Source organism: Magallana gigas, chromosome 7 (genome assembly GCF_963853765.1).
Source record: "Magallana gigas chromosome 7, xbMagGiga1.1, whole genome shotgun sequence".
NCBI classification, from domain to species: domain Eukaryota; kingdom Metazoa; phylum Mollusca; class Bivalvia; order Ostreida; family Ostreidae; genus Magallana; species Magallana gigas.
The window spans coordinates 30,289,103-30,307,474 of NC_088859.1; the positions used below are offsets into that span (position 1 = coordinate 30,289,103).

The window sequence follows — 18,372 nt, forward strand, 5'->3', positions numbered from 1 at the left end:
ATCCAAAAGATTCTTTAATAAGCTAGTGTCATTCCGTGCGATGCAAATTCTGCAGGAACAGAACATTTATACTGTGCGATTTGTTCCAATGTGATGCTCTTCGGGTTTTATTGCCTGAGATGAAAGCCCAAAATTTGCTGAATAATGCTGATATAAATTTTTGGCGTTTTCTTTTTTAAATCTAGAGTTACCTTTCTTATGCAGTTCTTACGCTATTTATATAAACGATCGCTTTGAAAAAAAAATATGAATACCGGTAAATACATAATTTACATCAATCCACATATCCAGAGCCCTTAATATTTCTAACTGACCAAAGAAAAAAGCCAACGTAGTATTTAATGTAGATTATTTTTATTTTTTTAACAATTTTTTTATGCATCATTTCTTAATTTTTTCCAAAATTAACATAACATGAATAACACAGCATTTAAAAATGTTCATCGTGACTCTTGAACAAGAACTGCATACACACACATACACATATAATGGATTCACACACACACACACACACACACACAATGAAATAAGAGGAGAAACAACAGCAATTATGGTAGATGGTTTGAACCAAAATCAATTTTAAAAGGTGTTGCTCTACAACATTCGATCAGGTTTTGTAAAAAAAACAAAAAACTGGTGGCTCATGTTTTCTAAAACACATTAATTAATGCAGCACTTTTCCTTACGAAAGTGAGAAGAAAATTTTGGAAAAGAGAGAAAAAATTGTTTTTCTTAAAATGTCTTCCTTTGGTCTTTAATGAAATACTTTCTAATGTATGTATATTTTACACTGTAGGGTACAGGATACAAAGAAATTTCCTTGTAAAATAACTTATACAAAGTCGTCTTTATACGATTCTATCACAGTTTACACATTGATAACTTCAACCTTTCCCTTTTACAATAATTACAGGAATTCTACTTACTGACACAGAACTAGTGTATGCAGCAGAATAAAAACATAACAACAATGAGAGATGTGAGTTTACACCTCTGAATTTTAGCGGACTGACTTGTCTGCTAAACAACAATAGCACCAATGATTAATCTTGTCTGTCAATTGCTGATCAATATCACAAACCATAGTAATATTTGAAGGAAAAAAAACAAATGGTAAAATAAATAGAGGTTATGCGATTCAAGGTCATGCTTCTGACCCAGAGTGACCCCCCCGTCTTAGCATCAGAATAGAGGTTTCATGCCTGTAGTTAAAAAAAACCATGGGCCAAAATAGAAGTTTGAATGGTTCTGTTAAAATGGATGTTTAAAAATATCTCTTCAAAATACAGTCATGAAAATGTCAAATCTTCAATATTCATAGCATCAGTTTTAAAAACAAAAAGGGTCAAAAATGCATTCTTTTGTTATATGAAACAAATCTGGAATTCAATTTTTCAATACCACAGAATAAAGAAGTTCTAATACCAATAGACTTAAAGTATACCTCATTATAATCAAATTTTTTCATACAGAATAATGGATATGACAGTGCAAGTTAATACTGTGATATTTTCTTTACAAGTGTTTTTTTTTTCTGAGCATGTAGATTCTTTTCTGTGGTGGGTCATCTTCTGAAGCTGGAGCCTGATTTCTCAGTACAATGTAACAAATCCCAGGTGGGCTTTTTTCGTTTACCCTGTGTTGAAGTTGCTTCAGACTCTGCATGTGCAACAAATGCTTGGAGCATTGTGAGATATTATGCCGATTTTTAGCTGTTCTTGTCACACGGTGGGATTGCAGATTCTGATTGGACGGTTGATCTGGGCATTAAGACCTCATGTCAGGAGTGGCAGGGCTCAGCCCCCACCGCCACCCCGTGACCACTCCTACCACAAGTCATGTTTGTCACTTCTTCCCACTCATTTTTGTCAGGATCATAGCACTCAACTGTTGACAGAAACTCTTGTCCATCATAACCACCTGTCAAAATTTAAAGAAATAGTACATGTACTACTAAAAATAGCATCAATAATCAGCAAGTGGAAAATCCAAAAGCAGACTGAATTAAACTGACAACCAAACGCAACCTCAGCAAGAACTTTTCATGTGACTCTTACCTAAGGCATAGAGTTTATTGTTGATTACAGCAACACTTAGAGCACTTCTCGGACTCTTCATTTGGGCAACAAACTCCCACTGGTTAGTGGCGGTGCAATATCGCTCCACACTGCTTAGCTGACAGCTACTGTCATATCCTCCAACAGCGTAAACATAGCCATCCATTCCAATCACACCTGAAAAGAAAAAATGACTAGTTATAACAAAAATCCTACATTATTATTGATACAAATATGCAAGTATCCAAGATTTGAACTTGTAACCACATGGCCATTGGACTTACCAGCACCACTGCGTGTAGTGTTCATAGGAGCTACAAAGTGCCACTCGTCTCTCTCTGGATCATAGCATTCCATGCTCCGCAACCTGTTGCTGCCATCATAGCCACCTACTGCAAACAGCAACCTGTTGACTACAGCAACCCCAACACCAATTCGTTTGGTAGCCATAGATGCCAGCATAGTCCATCTATCTAGGTCAGGGTCATATCTACAAAAAGCCAACAAATAGACACATTAATTACATCTTAAAAAGATAAATTTCCCTTAACAATGGATAAATTGCAGGTACTTTAACCAAGCTTTAATCAAGGCAAATCTACATGTACTGCAAAATTAATCTTGGTTCGTTTCTTTCTTTCTAGATGAATAATGAAATTTAACTTTACAAGCACTGCTCGGGATTACTATAAAAGCTTTTGTTGACAGATTTAAAGAGTTCATTTAATCTTTCTGTCAGTCTAATTAGAGGCAAAATCTCTATGCAATCTTAAACAAAGCCCTGCATATATCTGCAAGTCATGTGGGTATATTGCCAATATGGGAATAAGTTGATGAGATAAAGCCCCCACACTGACAATACACTGATACACAGATATTGCAGTCATTGAATGCACAAAGTCTTCCAAAGAGCTGAGTAATTCCAGGCTATTATTGCCACTGTTAACAAAGACTGATTCTGACTCTGGAGACAAGCCTGCACAAAGACCAGGGTACAACAAGCACTCATCAAATCAGGCTAGGATTTCACAATCTTCCTCACTTGTTGGAAGCAGTTCAGGATTACACAGGCTTTATTATTCATGATTCTGAATATTAATGAATTGGGAGACAATGACATCCTGGATTCTGTCCAAACCCACAATCTTTTTTATGTTTGGAAGATGTCATGATAGGTGGCCATCAGACTTTTGGTCTATTTTGTTCTGCTGAGTGTTTATCTATACATCTAGTAGAGGTTCATGAATTGCAATTCGGTATAGTAAAGTTTTAAAAACATTCCCACCCCACCCTTTACGAGCTAGTCTTTTGCAATTCCATTTAATTGTACATGCAACCTGCATACATGCAGAATCTGTTGAACGTGTACACGTCCATATTACTTTTTCCTAAGACAATCAATTTTCAAATTTTCTTACAGAGAAAATCCAAATGCATACAGTGCTCTAACCACTGCAACTATCTATCATTTTTGATGATTTAAGGAAATGGAAGCCTACCATAATTATCCAAGATTAAGCTGCATTGTACTATATATATATTGTTATCAAACATAAATAAAGATTCCCCATGTGTTCTCAGTATGCCCTAGCGATGATGGATGTGGTTTGATCTGGGGTTTAGCAAACAAACACAGGCAGTGCTGTACACATTTCTCAATATCACATAATTATGCTACATATGCTGCATTCTCTAGGATCCCTTACCTTTCCAAAGAAGCATGATGCTGTTGACCTTGTGAACCTCCGACAGCATAGATCATGTTGTCAATCACACCAATTCCTACACGGTTTCTTGGGACTGTCATCGGACTTCTGGAGAGCCAGATGTTCCGGATAGGATCAAACACATCCAAGGCATTGGAATCCATGTTTCCATCTGGTGAATTGTTTCTGCCTCCGACGCAATAAAAGGAGCCTTTCACAATACAACAACATAGTCCGCTCCTGGGATTAGGTAATTCTGGAAGTCTCGTCCACTGATTTAGAGAGGGGTTATAGTATTCAAAGTTACTGAGGGATTGTCGCAAGTAACCACCGGCGGTAAATATGACTAGAGGTGAACATGGTTTTCTGGGTTTTTCTGGACATGTCTGATGAAGTTTTAATCCTTGAAAAATTTTCGATAAATATTCCTGACACTGAGGCATTTTCTTCAGAATATTACAATGATTTAACTGTTTCTCCAGAAACATGGGAGACAAAAAATGGCACCGAACAGCGTAAAGAAGTCCTTCCAACTTGCAGATCCTCTTTTCTGGATCATGTTGAACATATCGTATCACAGCGTTGAACACCTCGGACTCACATCGAATATTCAGCTCATCATTTTTAATCAAATTAATAAGCTGACAAGGTGAAAGCGTTAAGAATTCATCACATTTTATCACTTCAGAAAAATTTTTGAAAATATATTCTCTTGCTTTTGTCTGTAACTCCACACAACCATGTTCACTAGAAAAATCTGCTATACCAATACAGTTACTAGGGTCTAGCTGTTGTTCAAGAAAGACACTACAAGCCTCCACAACATGATTCATCTGAAACATGGTGGCTGCTGGCAGGAGGTAACAAACGTTCATCTCACTGACACGAACTTCCGCCGTGTACGCAAACTCGATTAGAGTGGCCAACGTACACGGTGTGATTCCATGTAAGGGTATGGTGGTCATTTCTTCTTCTCTCATTCCCCCTGTAAACATGGCACGGAAGTACGGACTGGCCGCGGCTAACACAATTTTGTGAGCTAAGAATTTTTCTTCCCCCACCAAGAGGGTGACGTCACATAGTTTTGTAAGCCTCCGCAGAGTGCTCATGACTTCTAAAGCTTCCTTTGGATGCTTCATGATCGTAAAATGCATGCTCCCATCTGCAGGCTTTTCTGTGGTTACTGCCTTAGGGCGGTAACAAGAACTTGAGTCCGTCTGCAACTTTGCCTCATACACTTCCTGTGCAGACATTTTGAATTCCGTTCCTTTTCAACAATTCAAGTATACATTGTGGACTGTCGTTGATTCGAATTATAGCTGAATAAAGTCCTGTAAAAAAAAGAAATAAATCAATAAAATTTCCAGTAAAAACTGCTTTGTAATTATTTATCTCACCAACACTCACAGCTAGATAACACAGGTTTCCTAAATGAATATACACGTAATATAAAAAACTATGTACATGTAGTCGTCTGGTCTTTTGAAAAAATCAAAATCACAAACAAAATAAATCTGTGTTTAAAAGCTTGAAATTTATCAAGAGAATTAAAATCTAGTACCAGTATTCCCATTTTGAGACCTATACACACACACCTACATATCTACCTTCCTTATCCAATCCAAATGTAGTAATTACTTACCTGCACGTAAAATACATTTAACGGAATATCAATGGAGAGCCAAAGTAGATTTTAAATCATCTACTTGATCAATGTCTTAACTGAACTTCATGTGATCTAAATAGGATCACCTGGATTTTCTTTTTCATTGAAAATCATTTACCAATTTCACACAACTTCTAGATAATTCAATAAACCCAACAACATGCTGTAAACAAATCCCCACCTTCAATCAGATGAATGAACCTGTCAAATCAAGACAGTTCTAGAAAAAAAAATTCAGTAAAAACCTTGCCTGAATTTGCATCCATGTCCAATGTTTCAAGCCAGAATGTGAGGACAGAATAAAATACTCTGACTCAAAAATCAACCTCCAAGTTATGCCAATGATTACATGCATGTCAATGATTAGACTCAATTATAAAGTGTGAGCTCCTGAATGCACGCTACACTAATCTCGCGTCATGTGACCTTAGGAAAGGTAAGGCTGAATGAGGCAGCACTTTTTGGCTGTCTTTATTTTCAATGCAAATGAGCTGTCTATTCATCGATAAAATAGTCTGTTCATTCCAAATCATGTTTCAATTTTACTTTCCTTTTTAAAAAAAGAAAAAAGAATGTGATGTGAACGTGAGGGCATTGTGGGTCAATTACAATGGAGTCTGAAAGAAGCCAGACGAGGCAAAGAACCAACTGGCACGGATTAACACAGATTTAGGAACACAAACATCCAAATGACCTTGTCATTCTCTCTTGCACTTTCATAAAAAAAAAAATTCTTAATGAGGAGAACAAAAAAAAAATTGTACCAATTTAGAAAATCTTAAAAATCTGTTAATACTTTTTCTCTTACTAACAGAAAATTTAAATAAATTTATCTAGCCAAAGAATGCCCAAAACAAAATGCTGACAAAAGGCTATTGATACTTTTGACAAAGCAAAGCAACTGACCAACCAAGAAGTAAAGATCCTTGGTCCAATACTCAAGTACACAAGTTTAAAGCGAATTACCCAGATCTGTTGGTTTGTAATCATTAGGTCCGACCTTCTTCCAAGAGGTCACAGCTGATCCCACGTAGTATCAGCACTGCTATGTACTGTACAATGACTCAGCACTATCACAAATCTCTCCCTATCTCTCACTCTCCCTAGCTTATTAGCCTACTATTTCTACTTTATGACTTTACAGTAAATCAATGAATATCCAGCAGACAGATATATTCTATAATATCAAATGCACAAAATGTGCAAGTCATGGCCAGGTAAAAACAATTCATTTGTGTTTTAACAGTGCTCGTGAAGGTTTCAAGGTGTCCAATTAACAAACCATTAAACAAAAATAACCGCCTATTAGTTGTGCAATCCGTCCGTCCTTAGCTTTTATGCCAGAAAAGAATGCAGTCAGAAAAAAAGGCAGTATTAGAGTAATTTGCATAACAGCTATTGTCATTGCTAAGCCTATAAATAAATCCCTTTGCCAAGCCACCTGGACGAAATGAGTAATCAGTTTTAATTTCCATGGTCATCAATTTCAATCAAACTTAGTTTTTTTAATATAAAATATGTATACTTTCATACTTTCACTTTCAGATTCACTCAAGGAAATTTTCCAAATGCATGTACCTGATACATTTCCAAATCATTGGTTTGGCTAATTTATTCATCAAGTACTCTATGTGTTGACTTTCCTGACAACTTCCCTCTTTAAAGTTTTACAAAAGACCCGTAGAGACTATTTTGGGGTCCTACTTTCAACCAGTGAACATGGGCCGACGAATTACCTACACCTTTATTTCTATAGTGCAATGTTAATTATGCTCATCATACAAAAAAGCTCTGTGGACCAAAGTGTATTATTTCATGGAACCTTTTTTCATTGCAAACACAAAGAAATTAAATCCATTTAATATAATGGCAGCCTTTATGGTCAACCAAACACAACAATTTTTGCCTGCCTAATGATGTGAACGTGAAGGTTTAAAAAAAAGTGATGTTTCATTGCTATTAAATATTGCTATATAAAACACACATGCAGACGTGATCTCCATATAAGGAATAATGACATAAGACTTATGAAGGACAATAGGTGGGAAATAGAGAACTGTGTCAATTACCCTCGCGCATGCCCAGTTGGAGTGAAACGTGAAAGCTGTGTTCTGCTAGAGTGAACACAAAGATCAACCAAAGTTTTTGATCAATGGAAAGTATTTTACCTGAGTTATTCGGTCATTTCAATAATAAGGCGCCCTTGGGGATGTTCCTTGGTTGAGCGGTTACTTACATTATTCTTAATACTACTAGGAAATCATTGCGTTACACACCAATCTCCCCTCAATAATTATTACATACAGCTGTGTAGATATGAGTGTTTTATTTCTTAATCACTCTAGCATGGAAAAATAGAATTCCAAAGCCTCGTACATTCACGTTCGCATGACTTGGGACTTTTACTGGATATTGCTACCTCACTCTTGCGAACGTGAGTGGATTACAATATAGGATTTGATGAGAAGATAACATAGGGTGTTTAGCAATACAATGAAAGCACTTAACTCCTAGGACTCAGAAACCATCTTCAATTACCCAGCATCAAATATGTTGAAGGCAGATATTTATTGAAAAAAAGGGCAAAAATATGTTTTATGACACAGCTTATCTATGTTAACAAAATAGATTTTTTTTTATTAAACTGACTCAGCATCTTTTTTTGCAGACTGTTGAGTATTGCAAAGTAATTTATTTCCAAGTCACAAATGTCCTTGTGGAATAATGAAATAAATTTTGGCATTGGTTTTTTTTTTTTCAGGGAAAAAAAAAATATCAATAGGCTGTTTTTCATAGAAATCCTTTTCTGCAAATGACTACATCATGAATGAGGTTTTGAAGTTATTTTCCTAATCCATCTATGAATGAATTTTCAATCAAAATTTTTCTTTGTCCTAATTTAGAATATACTCCTTTTTACTGACATCCAGCTTTTGAAATTATAGTCATATTATGATTTCCTCAAACTCCCTAAGTTACCAATCTCCCCTGACAATAATCTTTTCGCCATAGCACTTCCGAGTACCAGTACATTGGAATCAGATGAAAATCTAACAGAATGACTACTAAACACCTTCATCCTATTCAAAGTACACAATGATAGCATAGTGGACCACAGTTGTTCACTCTATAAAGTCTTAACAGTACAATACTTAAACAGCGGCCAGAGAAGTAAATATATAAGCAAACAAAAACGTTCAACAAACACGGACAAAAGTTAGCTACCAGAATAATGGTATTCTTGTCCACCTTACCAGTCAGAAAATCAGCTGATTACATTGGGCCAGGCCCCTTTTGTTTCAAGTCACACCACTCCGAAGTTTGAATTTCGGTTGAAATGTGTCCTTCAAAAACATAGCATCAATCTGAGAGAGTTTTTTTAATGCACTAAAAGTCAAATTTGAAAGTCTCCAAATGTTGCTCCACATCAGCATCTTTCTCACACACAAGTTACAGGATCATATTAATTAAACAAATGGAAGCTATACACATTAGTTAACCATTTTTAAAACACAAGAATCCTGTTGTCTAATCAGGCGTAATTGAGGATTACAAGAAGATCCGTCGTTGTCTAACATTTCCTAGTCACAAAATGCCAAGACACTGTAGCTGTTTTATACTACGCTTTATACAACAACTATCGGTGAAGCGTTAGTACCGGTTTGCAGGACTATGCAAAGAAACAACTCTGAATTCATTTTAATACATTTGCTTAAAAACACATAAATTAACTTTTTTAAGATCCGCAGATAACGAGAAAAATTAATTAAAGATTGTTTGGTGACAGTTTAACATTACCTTTAGCAATTTGCTTGTTTAGCATAAAATTGGATAAATTTATCATTTCCCAAATTTAAAGTAATAAGTGAAGCAAATCCAAATTGTTTTAATTCAGTTTTTATAGTACGCAAAATTTAGGACTCAAAAAAGTTTTAATGAGGTTTCAAAAATTTGAAAGATTGTTAGCTTTTTTCTGTAAAAAAGGTCTTATTGGTAATTAAAATTAACTAATTAGCAATGTTTGTAGATTTTTCAATTTTGACAGTTACAGAGGTGTGTAAGCATTATGTATGTAACACTCAATGGCGAAATAGATATTCAATTTAGTTGTTAAATATTGGGCTCTTCTTCTCAGGACAGAAATTTCCTATGCAATGCATTTACTTTCATATTGCTATAATAGTAATAAATAATGATAAAGATTTTTTTTTAAAAAGTCTAAAATGTTTAATTAAAGCAACTAATTTTTTTTATAGATAAACAGCATATAAATTATTGAAGAATTTTGCCATTTTTATCATGAATAATTAAAGTTCATCCTACTACATTTGTAAAAATGATAAAAAGCAGTTAATTAACAGAAATTTCAAGATCATAAAATTTAAATATTTTAGAACAAATATTTCATTAAATTAGTTTATCAAATATTCAATACTATATTATGTATTAAACTGACTTTGTTTTAGAAAATTGAGATCATTTTTTCGCTATGAACATGCCCTGAACAGAATTTATCTGGTCTATTGAATAAGGTGAAATATTGTTATACATGTACATCAAAGATTGGTAAACTTGAAAATAATGTGATAATGACAACATTTCAATTTGCTTCTATATAAGCGTCCTTATTTTATCGTAAACATTTACAGGAAGTCAACAAATATTTTTGATTGGTTTTTCTGGCAAATCAAAATGATAGATTATGTCAAGGAAATACAAATTCATGAGATTTTGAACATTGATGTCAAAAATCGTTTGATTTAGCTTGAAAAATCTTTTACAAGAACAAAATTCTTGATATCGTAAAAACACTCTTAAATAAAGAATAAATAACATATGATAAGGAGAATAAAAATTACTTCAAATAAAGACATAAAAATAAAGAAGAAAAAAAAAAAGAGAGAGAGAAAAACTCTGAATATACCAATTAAGTACAATACTGTTCTCATTAGCCCTCAACAGTTCAGAACCCAATAGATTGCACTCAAAAACAATGAAATAATTAACAGAATGGGCTTTAGGCTGCAAAATAAAAGGATTTAAATTAATTCATATCCGCTGATTTATTGTTTGTGGGCAGAGATCACCAGTAGCTGGCTATGACTCGGCAGAATTTTATCTACCAGTTTATTGGAAATAGATAAGGGTACGTCATGCATCTGTAGTGAATTATTGGCATTTGATTTCTACTGTTAATATCATTGTGGCAGATATCATAGTTAATTTAATTTTTTCGAAACGTTTAAAACCAATACACATCTTTTCTATTTATACAGTACATAAACCTGTCTTGATTTAATGATAGCTTATTAAAATGATCTATATCTACATACCCAACGCAAAATATTTTTTTTCGTCAATGAAAGTGTAGATTTAATGATGTAAAATCCCTCTGCTCGAGATCATTAAAGTATCATAAAAATCTTAAATACAATCTTTCGGATATAAATTCTTCAAAACAAGCAATAAAATAAAACTAAACTAAACAAAAATTGTTATAAAAATGATAACACATTTCAAGCATTTTTTTTCCGTCAATAATTGTATATTTACCTGTTACCTGCTTGATTACGGCAATACATCTGCTTTATGTTGGGCCCAGATTATTTTTTAAACCCCTTATTTTCAAACACTTACTTTCTAGTCCAATAACCCTAAGGAATGACAGAAACCTCAGAGGGAAAAAAAATCTCCTCTAACTTTTCTAACTACTAATGAACTACCCTTCTACACCATCAACAGACAAACAAACAAACAAAACTCACTTACTGTCATTCAGCAAGCAGGCAGCACAGTCTGTGAGTTTAAAATGAAAAGCAGCGTGCTGGCCGTAGACTTGGTCTATTGGGAAGTGACATAGGTATTTAACGTGTTAATGGAAACATGACAAAGCAGTTTACCTGAGGATCGATTCTACCAGCAGTACATCTGACTTTGGCAATGATTGAAATCAGAACGCCTCTCTCTCTCCCTTTCTTTATCTCTCAGCACTGTTTACCAATAATAGTGCTTATAACATGTTACACTATTAATAGATCATTAACTGATCCTCATCCCCAACTGTTTTAACAGAGAGTGAAACCAAAACTGTGTCATTATTATAAATAATAATAAATCTTAATAAAAAGGACCTGACATTTACAGAAGTGAGAAAAACAATATCTCTTATGAGAACAACTGCTATAAGAATGTTGTTAAGGTATTAATAATTGAGGGACAATTTAATAATAATTTTTTTTTTCTAAGTCTTTTTTTCAAATCTAAAACTTCAATCAAAAAGAAATTTTAAAGATTCAGACTACGACATAGAGAAAAAAAAATCCTAATTTATAATACATTTTTTTTGGTTTGCAGTGATAAAAAGGTCTAAAATGAATAAACCAATTTCTGAACAAGTTTTTTAAAAATCTAATTAATTTGCAATTAAAAATGAACATCATTAAGTAAACTATACATGTATAAAAATAAAAAATATATGGAAAGCAATAAATTCATAAAAGATTTATGGAAATTACTTTAACAAGTTTAAGTTCCCGCATTGACCATCTGGAATTACTTTTAAAATGATTATATTGAAAATGATGGAATATACCTATATTAACAGTATTATTTTTTAAATGAATGAATTCATAAAAAGAGTATTTAATTGTTTTAACTTTTTAAAAACTGTATTTACTATAAAAAAAAAAAAAACCCTCCAAAAATGTGTTTATAATGTTGCTTTGCTTCAAAAGTTTTAATAAAAGGCCATGGATTGTGGATAAATTCAGTTTCGTGAAATGACAAAAAAGCTTTTATTGTGGTACATGTATTTTATCTCTCAAGCACAATGACCAAGCAGTGATTATATGAAAGTTTGTGCATATACAGCAATCATGCTTGGCTGAAGAGACCGCTGACATTTTGCACGAGAAATCAGTAACTTGGACACCTTAACACTATATCCTAGCTAATCACAATTCATTTGAATTCATTAAAAATACATGTATAGACCCGGAAAGCGTGGTAAAAATTGTGCCTAGTCATTGACGATCCTTAAACATCTTGTTATAGAGAACATTATTTAGTTAGTTAACATAAATCTAATCATTTTTTTTCAGATTTCTTTACGTCTTGTTTCCATGGTAATAAATGTTCATCTAGTACAATTATTGACGACAAACTAAAATTCTGACAGTAAAAAATAAAAAAAAAAATAAAAAATTAACTGCATAAAAAAAATTGTGTGTTTATAAATTTTACAAACAAAAACCAACAAATAAATCATCTAATGAAATTAGCTATGCAAATGAAAGCCATGCAAAGAAATGCCAACTAAATATCACTTAGTTTCGTGTTTCATCCTTGCATCTTATTACCTTTTTTCTTAGGAGACAAAGCACCAAATCAATTGTATTCAATTCTCAAACCATTATTAATCAAGGCATTTCTTTTTCTTCAAACAAAAATCTGCTTAGCATCATGTGTATTAGTAATACTATATCATGACTAAGGTTGATTTTCACAAGTTTTTTGACATGGAAAACTTGTATTGCATGCTTTTGTCTTAAAATTGGTTTGCAGAGTAAATCAGAACTTGTATTCATATTTTAAAATTCTTACAAGGAATTTTTTATAACAAAATGCTTAAAAGCCAAAAAATGAAAAGTGATCCATCGCAAGAATAAATAAGAATGTTGAAAGTATCCCCACTGATTCCTAAACTTCAGAAATCATAGTCACTCCCCATTGATACATACTTTGCTCTTGTAATTTTTGAACTATTGGTGGATCATGCATGTAAATATAAAATCTGTGCACTGTATAAAACTACAGCTAGAATCGCATATAAACCTTTCAATAACAAATACCTGTCTTGAAATAACACAATGAAAGGAGAAAACTAAAGTGACCATTGGTAGAATATGGCTTTTAATGTACATGTACTGCTTTATATATAGTACACATGAATCAAGAAATTTTCATGCATATGGTGAGTACCGATACTTCTTATTGTTTGTGGGCATTTTCTGATTACAGAAAATATGTTTGTAGAAATTTTGATTGATAGAATACGAATAAATAATAAGCATTGTGATCATTTAACTATAAAATGCTTTCTATATTGGTTCTTAATTTTGAATCAAAAATTTAATGAGGTAAAGATATTAATTTTACACTCTAATTTAGCGTAAGTGTGCATGCATGGTCACATAGGTTTGTTTTGTCTGTTTTCATAAAAAAAAAAAAAAAAACCTACAAATTATATGAATTTGATTATATTTTAAACATTTCTTTTTATCAAGAGGGCTCAATGGTAGATGCCATTTTTTAAAATGAATTGATCTTCTTAAATTTTAGGTAAATCTGATGGTTAATTGGTTGACCATTCAGCCTCCTCCTGACCCTAGGAGGAAGAGGGCAGTTTGAGATATCGCTATGGATGAGAGTACATTACATTGAAATATTCAGTCAGTGTTTTAGAATTTTTTAAGTTTACAATATGTTTTACAACAAAAATGCATTCAAAAAATTCTTATAAAGATGAAAAGAGTGAAAACCTCATCAAGCCTCGAACTCATGACCAACATAACACAAGCTGACTTAATTTCTAACCGACTGTGCTACTGAACTATTTTAGATGATGAAAATCAGAAGACAGAAAATATGAACTTAGAGTGCATAAAAAATGAATGTGTTTGCATGTATATGCCTCATCAAATGAAGTTACAAAAGAGATCGAATTATGATGTGCATGCATGCTGAAATACCTTTATCCATGCACATGTGTATGACTTTGAATAGTGAATGCTTAAAAGAAATTAAGAAAATGCTTCTCCTTCCTCACAAATTACAGACAGTTGCAGAATTCAAAATTCTATCATGTAATAAGATATCTTAAATAAGTTATATCATTGCATAAAACCACCATAGCATGACGAAAATAAGATGTAAGATATTTTAGGTACAAGTATCAAATTTGAATGCATAATTTCATAACTTGCTTGTTGAAAACAATATTCTAAGAAAGAAAAACTTGGGTGGTTTCTGTTCCTTTAACCAAAAACTTGCAATGTTTATAAAATTCATTTAAACTTCACCCCCAGTTTAATCAAACTCAATTACCAACACTGGAAAAAGTTTTTCACAATTTTGTTTCTTTGTCATAAAAATATATTTCAGACTATCAAAATCCCATGTCTTAAGTTTTACAATATCATACATGATTCAAGTTATCTGTTGTTAAAAAGGGAAAGCAGGGAATTTATTGGTTTCATACACATCTAAACATATACGAGGGTTGTCCCAAAATAGCATAGACAGAGCACATAACTTAAAATTTGTTCACTGCAATTTCATTAGACTTCTACGTTTTGTTTCATTAGCCTTTGGCAAACAATGCTAAATATGTCAAACATTTGCTTTATTTATTATTTCTTGAGAAAATGAATAATTAGTAATGGCAAGTTTTGCCAGGTGGCGCAATATGCCACATCGTTTTTGATAACAATTACGTTTTATTTCCGAAAATAAAATTTTCTTAGAACATGTACTCTGAGTGTACATTCAATGCATATTTCTAGCTTTGTTTTTTTAATTTTTGTCTATGAACAAATGATCTGCCGACTCCAAACATGCCCTGCATTACTTGTTGTCTACCGTTCGTCTAACCAAACTGTGTCATTTAGCATTTTGACGTCCAATTCTATCGGTCCGGATTTCTTTTTTCACCTATTGTCATCATCTTGTCCGAATATTTTCAATGTTGCTAAACTTCTAAATTATTAAATACACTTTAAAGCAATTTTGTTAATTTTATTTACTTTAAAGGGGCTAAGGAATTTGTTTCAAAGTCTTTACAAAATTTTATCAGTTACCAGTGTGCCGCCTTAAAACGGCGACGTCGTCATTTTACTATGAGTTCACAATTCAACTTGTCACAAAAAGCCCAATAAAATATTTAAAAATTACGTTACAGCCAAAACATTTATAGGGCAAATAATATAATTTTTAACAAATTTACAAGTATTTTTCATTTGAATTTTTTCCTTCGAAAAGTGCTTTTACTAGCAATTTCCATTTTATTATTTTGATTTGAACCTTTCGCTTTGACATTGCACCGCATGTCCAATTTCTGATCTAACATTCTTTCATTTTAATAATTTTATCTCAAACAGCATTTGATTTCAAAACATAATTTTAATGCAAATTACTTTAACCCTTTGTGGCACAAGTTTCATCTTCCTGCGTCTTCAATTAACTGAATAACGTCACTTGTCTACGCTATTTTGGGACATCCCTCGTATAATCATGATTATCATTTAAAGGGACCTGGACACGATTTGAGCTCAAAATTTAAAATTTCATTTTTCCAATTTTAATGTTTAGAATGGTTAATTTGGGTACTTTTAATGCTTTTTCAAAATTTGAAAGTCAAATATTAAGGTATAAGCAAAATACATAGTTTGAAAATCTTTGTTTTATAAACAAAGCTCGAGCTTTGTTATGGTTTACATATATGTTTAATTGGTATAAGTCTCAAACAAATAATGATTTTTTCTGTTTATCATATTATCTATAAAAACATTGAATCAGTTTACCTTGTTTGCCACGAGTCATTTGGTCATAAGAAGTGGTAATTTCATACTTTACATTATTTGTAAACAAATATAAGACTCAAGCTTTGTTTACATAATAATGATTTCTCACCTCTGTATCTCTCTTATTACTTGACTTCCAACATTCAAATTTTGGTCAATCATTAAAAATGAGCAAATAAACCATTTTATACCTGTACATTAAAAAAAAAATCGTGTCCAAGTCCCTTTAACAATTACACATACCTTTTTATTTACTGTAATTTTAAAATAAAACAACTCCAATATATCTCATTTCTTTACATTAGTACACTGCGATCAATAAGAATGTAGAATGAAAAGGCAGCCATACCAGGGAATCTATGGTTTCCCAATTGGTGCATCAAATTCCAACTGCCTGTATTACTAGTATTGGTAAATAAAGCTTTAGTAGCTCTTACATTTGTTTTCAAAAGAAAATTTAATATGTTTTGGAGCTGCTTATCTTTGTGGAATTCATTAGGTCATGCATATTTAAATATAAATTGTGTGATTTCTATAACTAAATGATTAATTTTCACAATCAATTTAAAAAATGGTAAAACTTGAATGTTTATTTTTCCCTTTAAATACCTGATGGAAGGTATCAAAGTTAATGCTGCTAATTGCTAGTAAACAAAGTTCAATAGACCTGGCCAGATCACGCTTGGACGATCACGTCAAACAGGGTGCTATTGTTTCAACTTGATTGACAAGCGGCATCATTTTGAAGTTTGTACAGGTAAAAAGGGGGCATTTGTAAAGTGTTCAGCCTTTACAGTCTTTTTCATTTTTGAAAATCTTAAGGTTTCACTCAGTTTTATTTCACCATGGGCAATATTTACTGTTGTTCAATTAATAAGGTATTTACTTTTATTACAACTATTTAGCCTTAAATGTTATTTTGATTCTGGAAAACATGTAAATGTCGGAACCAAAGACAGTTTACACTTCTACCTATGTTTCGACCCCAGTTTCCCTGAATTTTCTACATTTTAAACATTAATGCATCCATATATCACAAACAAATCAACACAAACCCGCTGTCAAATCATTTTCTCAACTTCTGCATTTCGGGTTTAAATTATGAGATATCACTCGCTATAGGAGGTTTTAAAAGTAGAAAATTTAGAGTCAGAAAAAAAGGAAAATATTGTTCTGATTGTAGACATTAGATTCAGAAGATGTTTTTATTATAATCTAAAGAGGTATAAAGAATCTTTCTGAATGGTTTTACAATCTAAGACAAATTGACAAAATAAATACAATCAAATAAGCAATTGTGTCACATAAAACAATAAAACCTTTTATTTTAATCTTTCTTGTATGCTATATTAATCAAAGTTCGTTTCAATGTTTAAAAACAGATGTAGAGCAAAATTTTTCACCATAAGAGATGCTTAAAAATGGAAGAAATACCACTTTGTAATTTTGTGACTCAGTATTGGTTTGTACATTGTAAGATTAAGTTGATCAAGTAAAGTTTTCGACATTATTGTTTTAAATAGGTTTCCAATTTTATCCGAAACACAAACATTTAATCTGCGCTGACCTAGATAAACAATGTGATACACAAAATTTAAAGCTGGGATGTAGAAGTTGCGAAAATGATTTGACAGCGGGTTTGTGATGATTTTTTTATGATATATAGATGCAATAGAAATAGTAGGTCTGTTACGAAATTTTAGGGAAACTGGAGTCGAAACATGGGACGAAGCGTAAACCGTCTTTGGTTCTGACATTTACACGTTTTCCAGAATCAAAATATGAGGGCTTGCGAAGAGAAGTGGATGTAGGCTATGCCTGTCCACTTCTCAAAAGAGAATAGAAGACAGGTAGAGACAAATAATGTGTATGAATGTAAACCTTGGTCATTTGAATAATGAAACAACAAGGCTTATGTGTGGTTCAGCATCTTTTATCTTTCTGGTAAATTCAATCATCGATCAATAAATAAATAAATAGCCCTGTAAAATATTCACAATAAATGCATACTCATCACCTCGAAATATTTTAAAATATCAGTAACAAAAATGGATTGTCATCATCCATATAACAGTATAAGCCTGATTAACAGCTTCAAAAAATTGTTGATAAACAACAAATCGTGAATGATGAGTAAATGTCTAGAAATCGGAAAACTATGAATATTTCACACAAATTGATATTTCGCGTTTAAAGTAATGTACCTAATACCAAATATAATGTCACTTATACTGTCAATTCTCTACTAGTTGAGAAAAAATACAAACTTACATTCTAATTTTCTTGTGGCCTTTCACCGGAAGTTCAAGTAAGTTTAAGTCGTACGTAAATGCTTCTAGTATTTATATAATGTAATCATGCTT

The 18,372-nt window shown here is 32.5% G+C and overlaps 1 protein-coding gene across 7 annotated transcripts; it reads right to left on the reverse strand.

Annotated features, from left to right (window-relative positions):
• Positions 1-337: 337 nt before the first annotated feature.
• Positions 338-18,325, reverse strand: LOC105331401 (kelch-like ECH-associated protein 1). Of its 7 annotated transcripts, none has more exons than XM_011433557.4 (5): positions 18,281-18,325; positions 3,764-5,094; positions 2,342-2,547; positions 2,058-2,234; positions 338-1,920 (listed from the first exon to the last, which is right to left on the reverse strand). In XM_011433557.4, exons 2-5 carry the CDS (start codon positions 5,014-5,016, stop codon positions 1,781-1,783), a joined length of 1,776 nt encoding a protein of 591 aa, XP_011431859.3. In that variant the 5' UTR covers positions 5,017-5,094; positions 18,281-18,325; the 3' UTR covers positions 338-1,780. The 7 variants fall into 7 exon arrangements, with proteins under 7 accessions (XP_011431859.3, XP_011431861.3, XP_011431865.3 ...); XM_011433559.4 differs by lacking the exon at positions 18,281-18,325 and adding an exon at positions 11,199-11,331; XM_011433563.4 differs by lacking the exon at positions 18,281-18,325 and adding an exon at positions 10,983-11,004.
• Between the last annotated feature and the right edge of the window lie 47 nt (positions 18,326-18,372).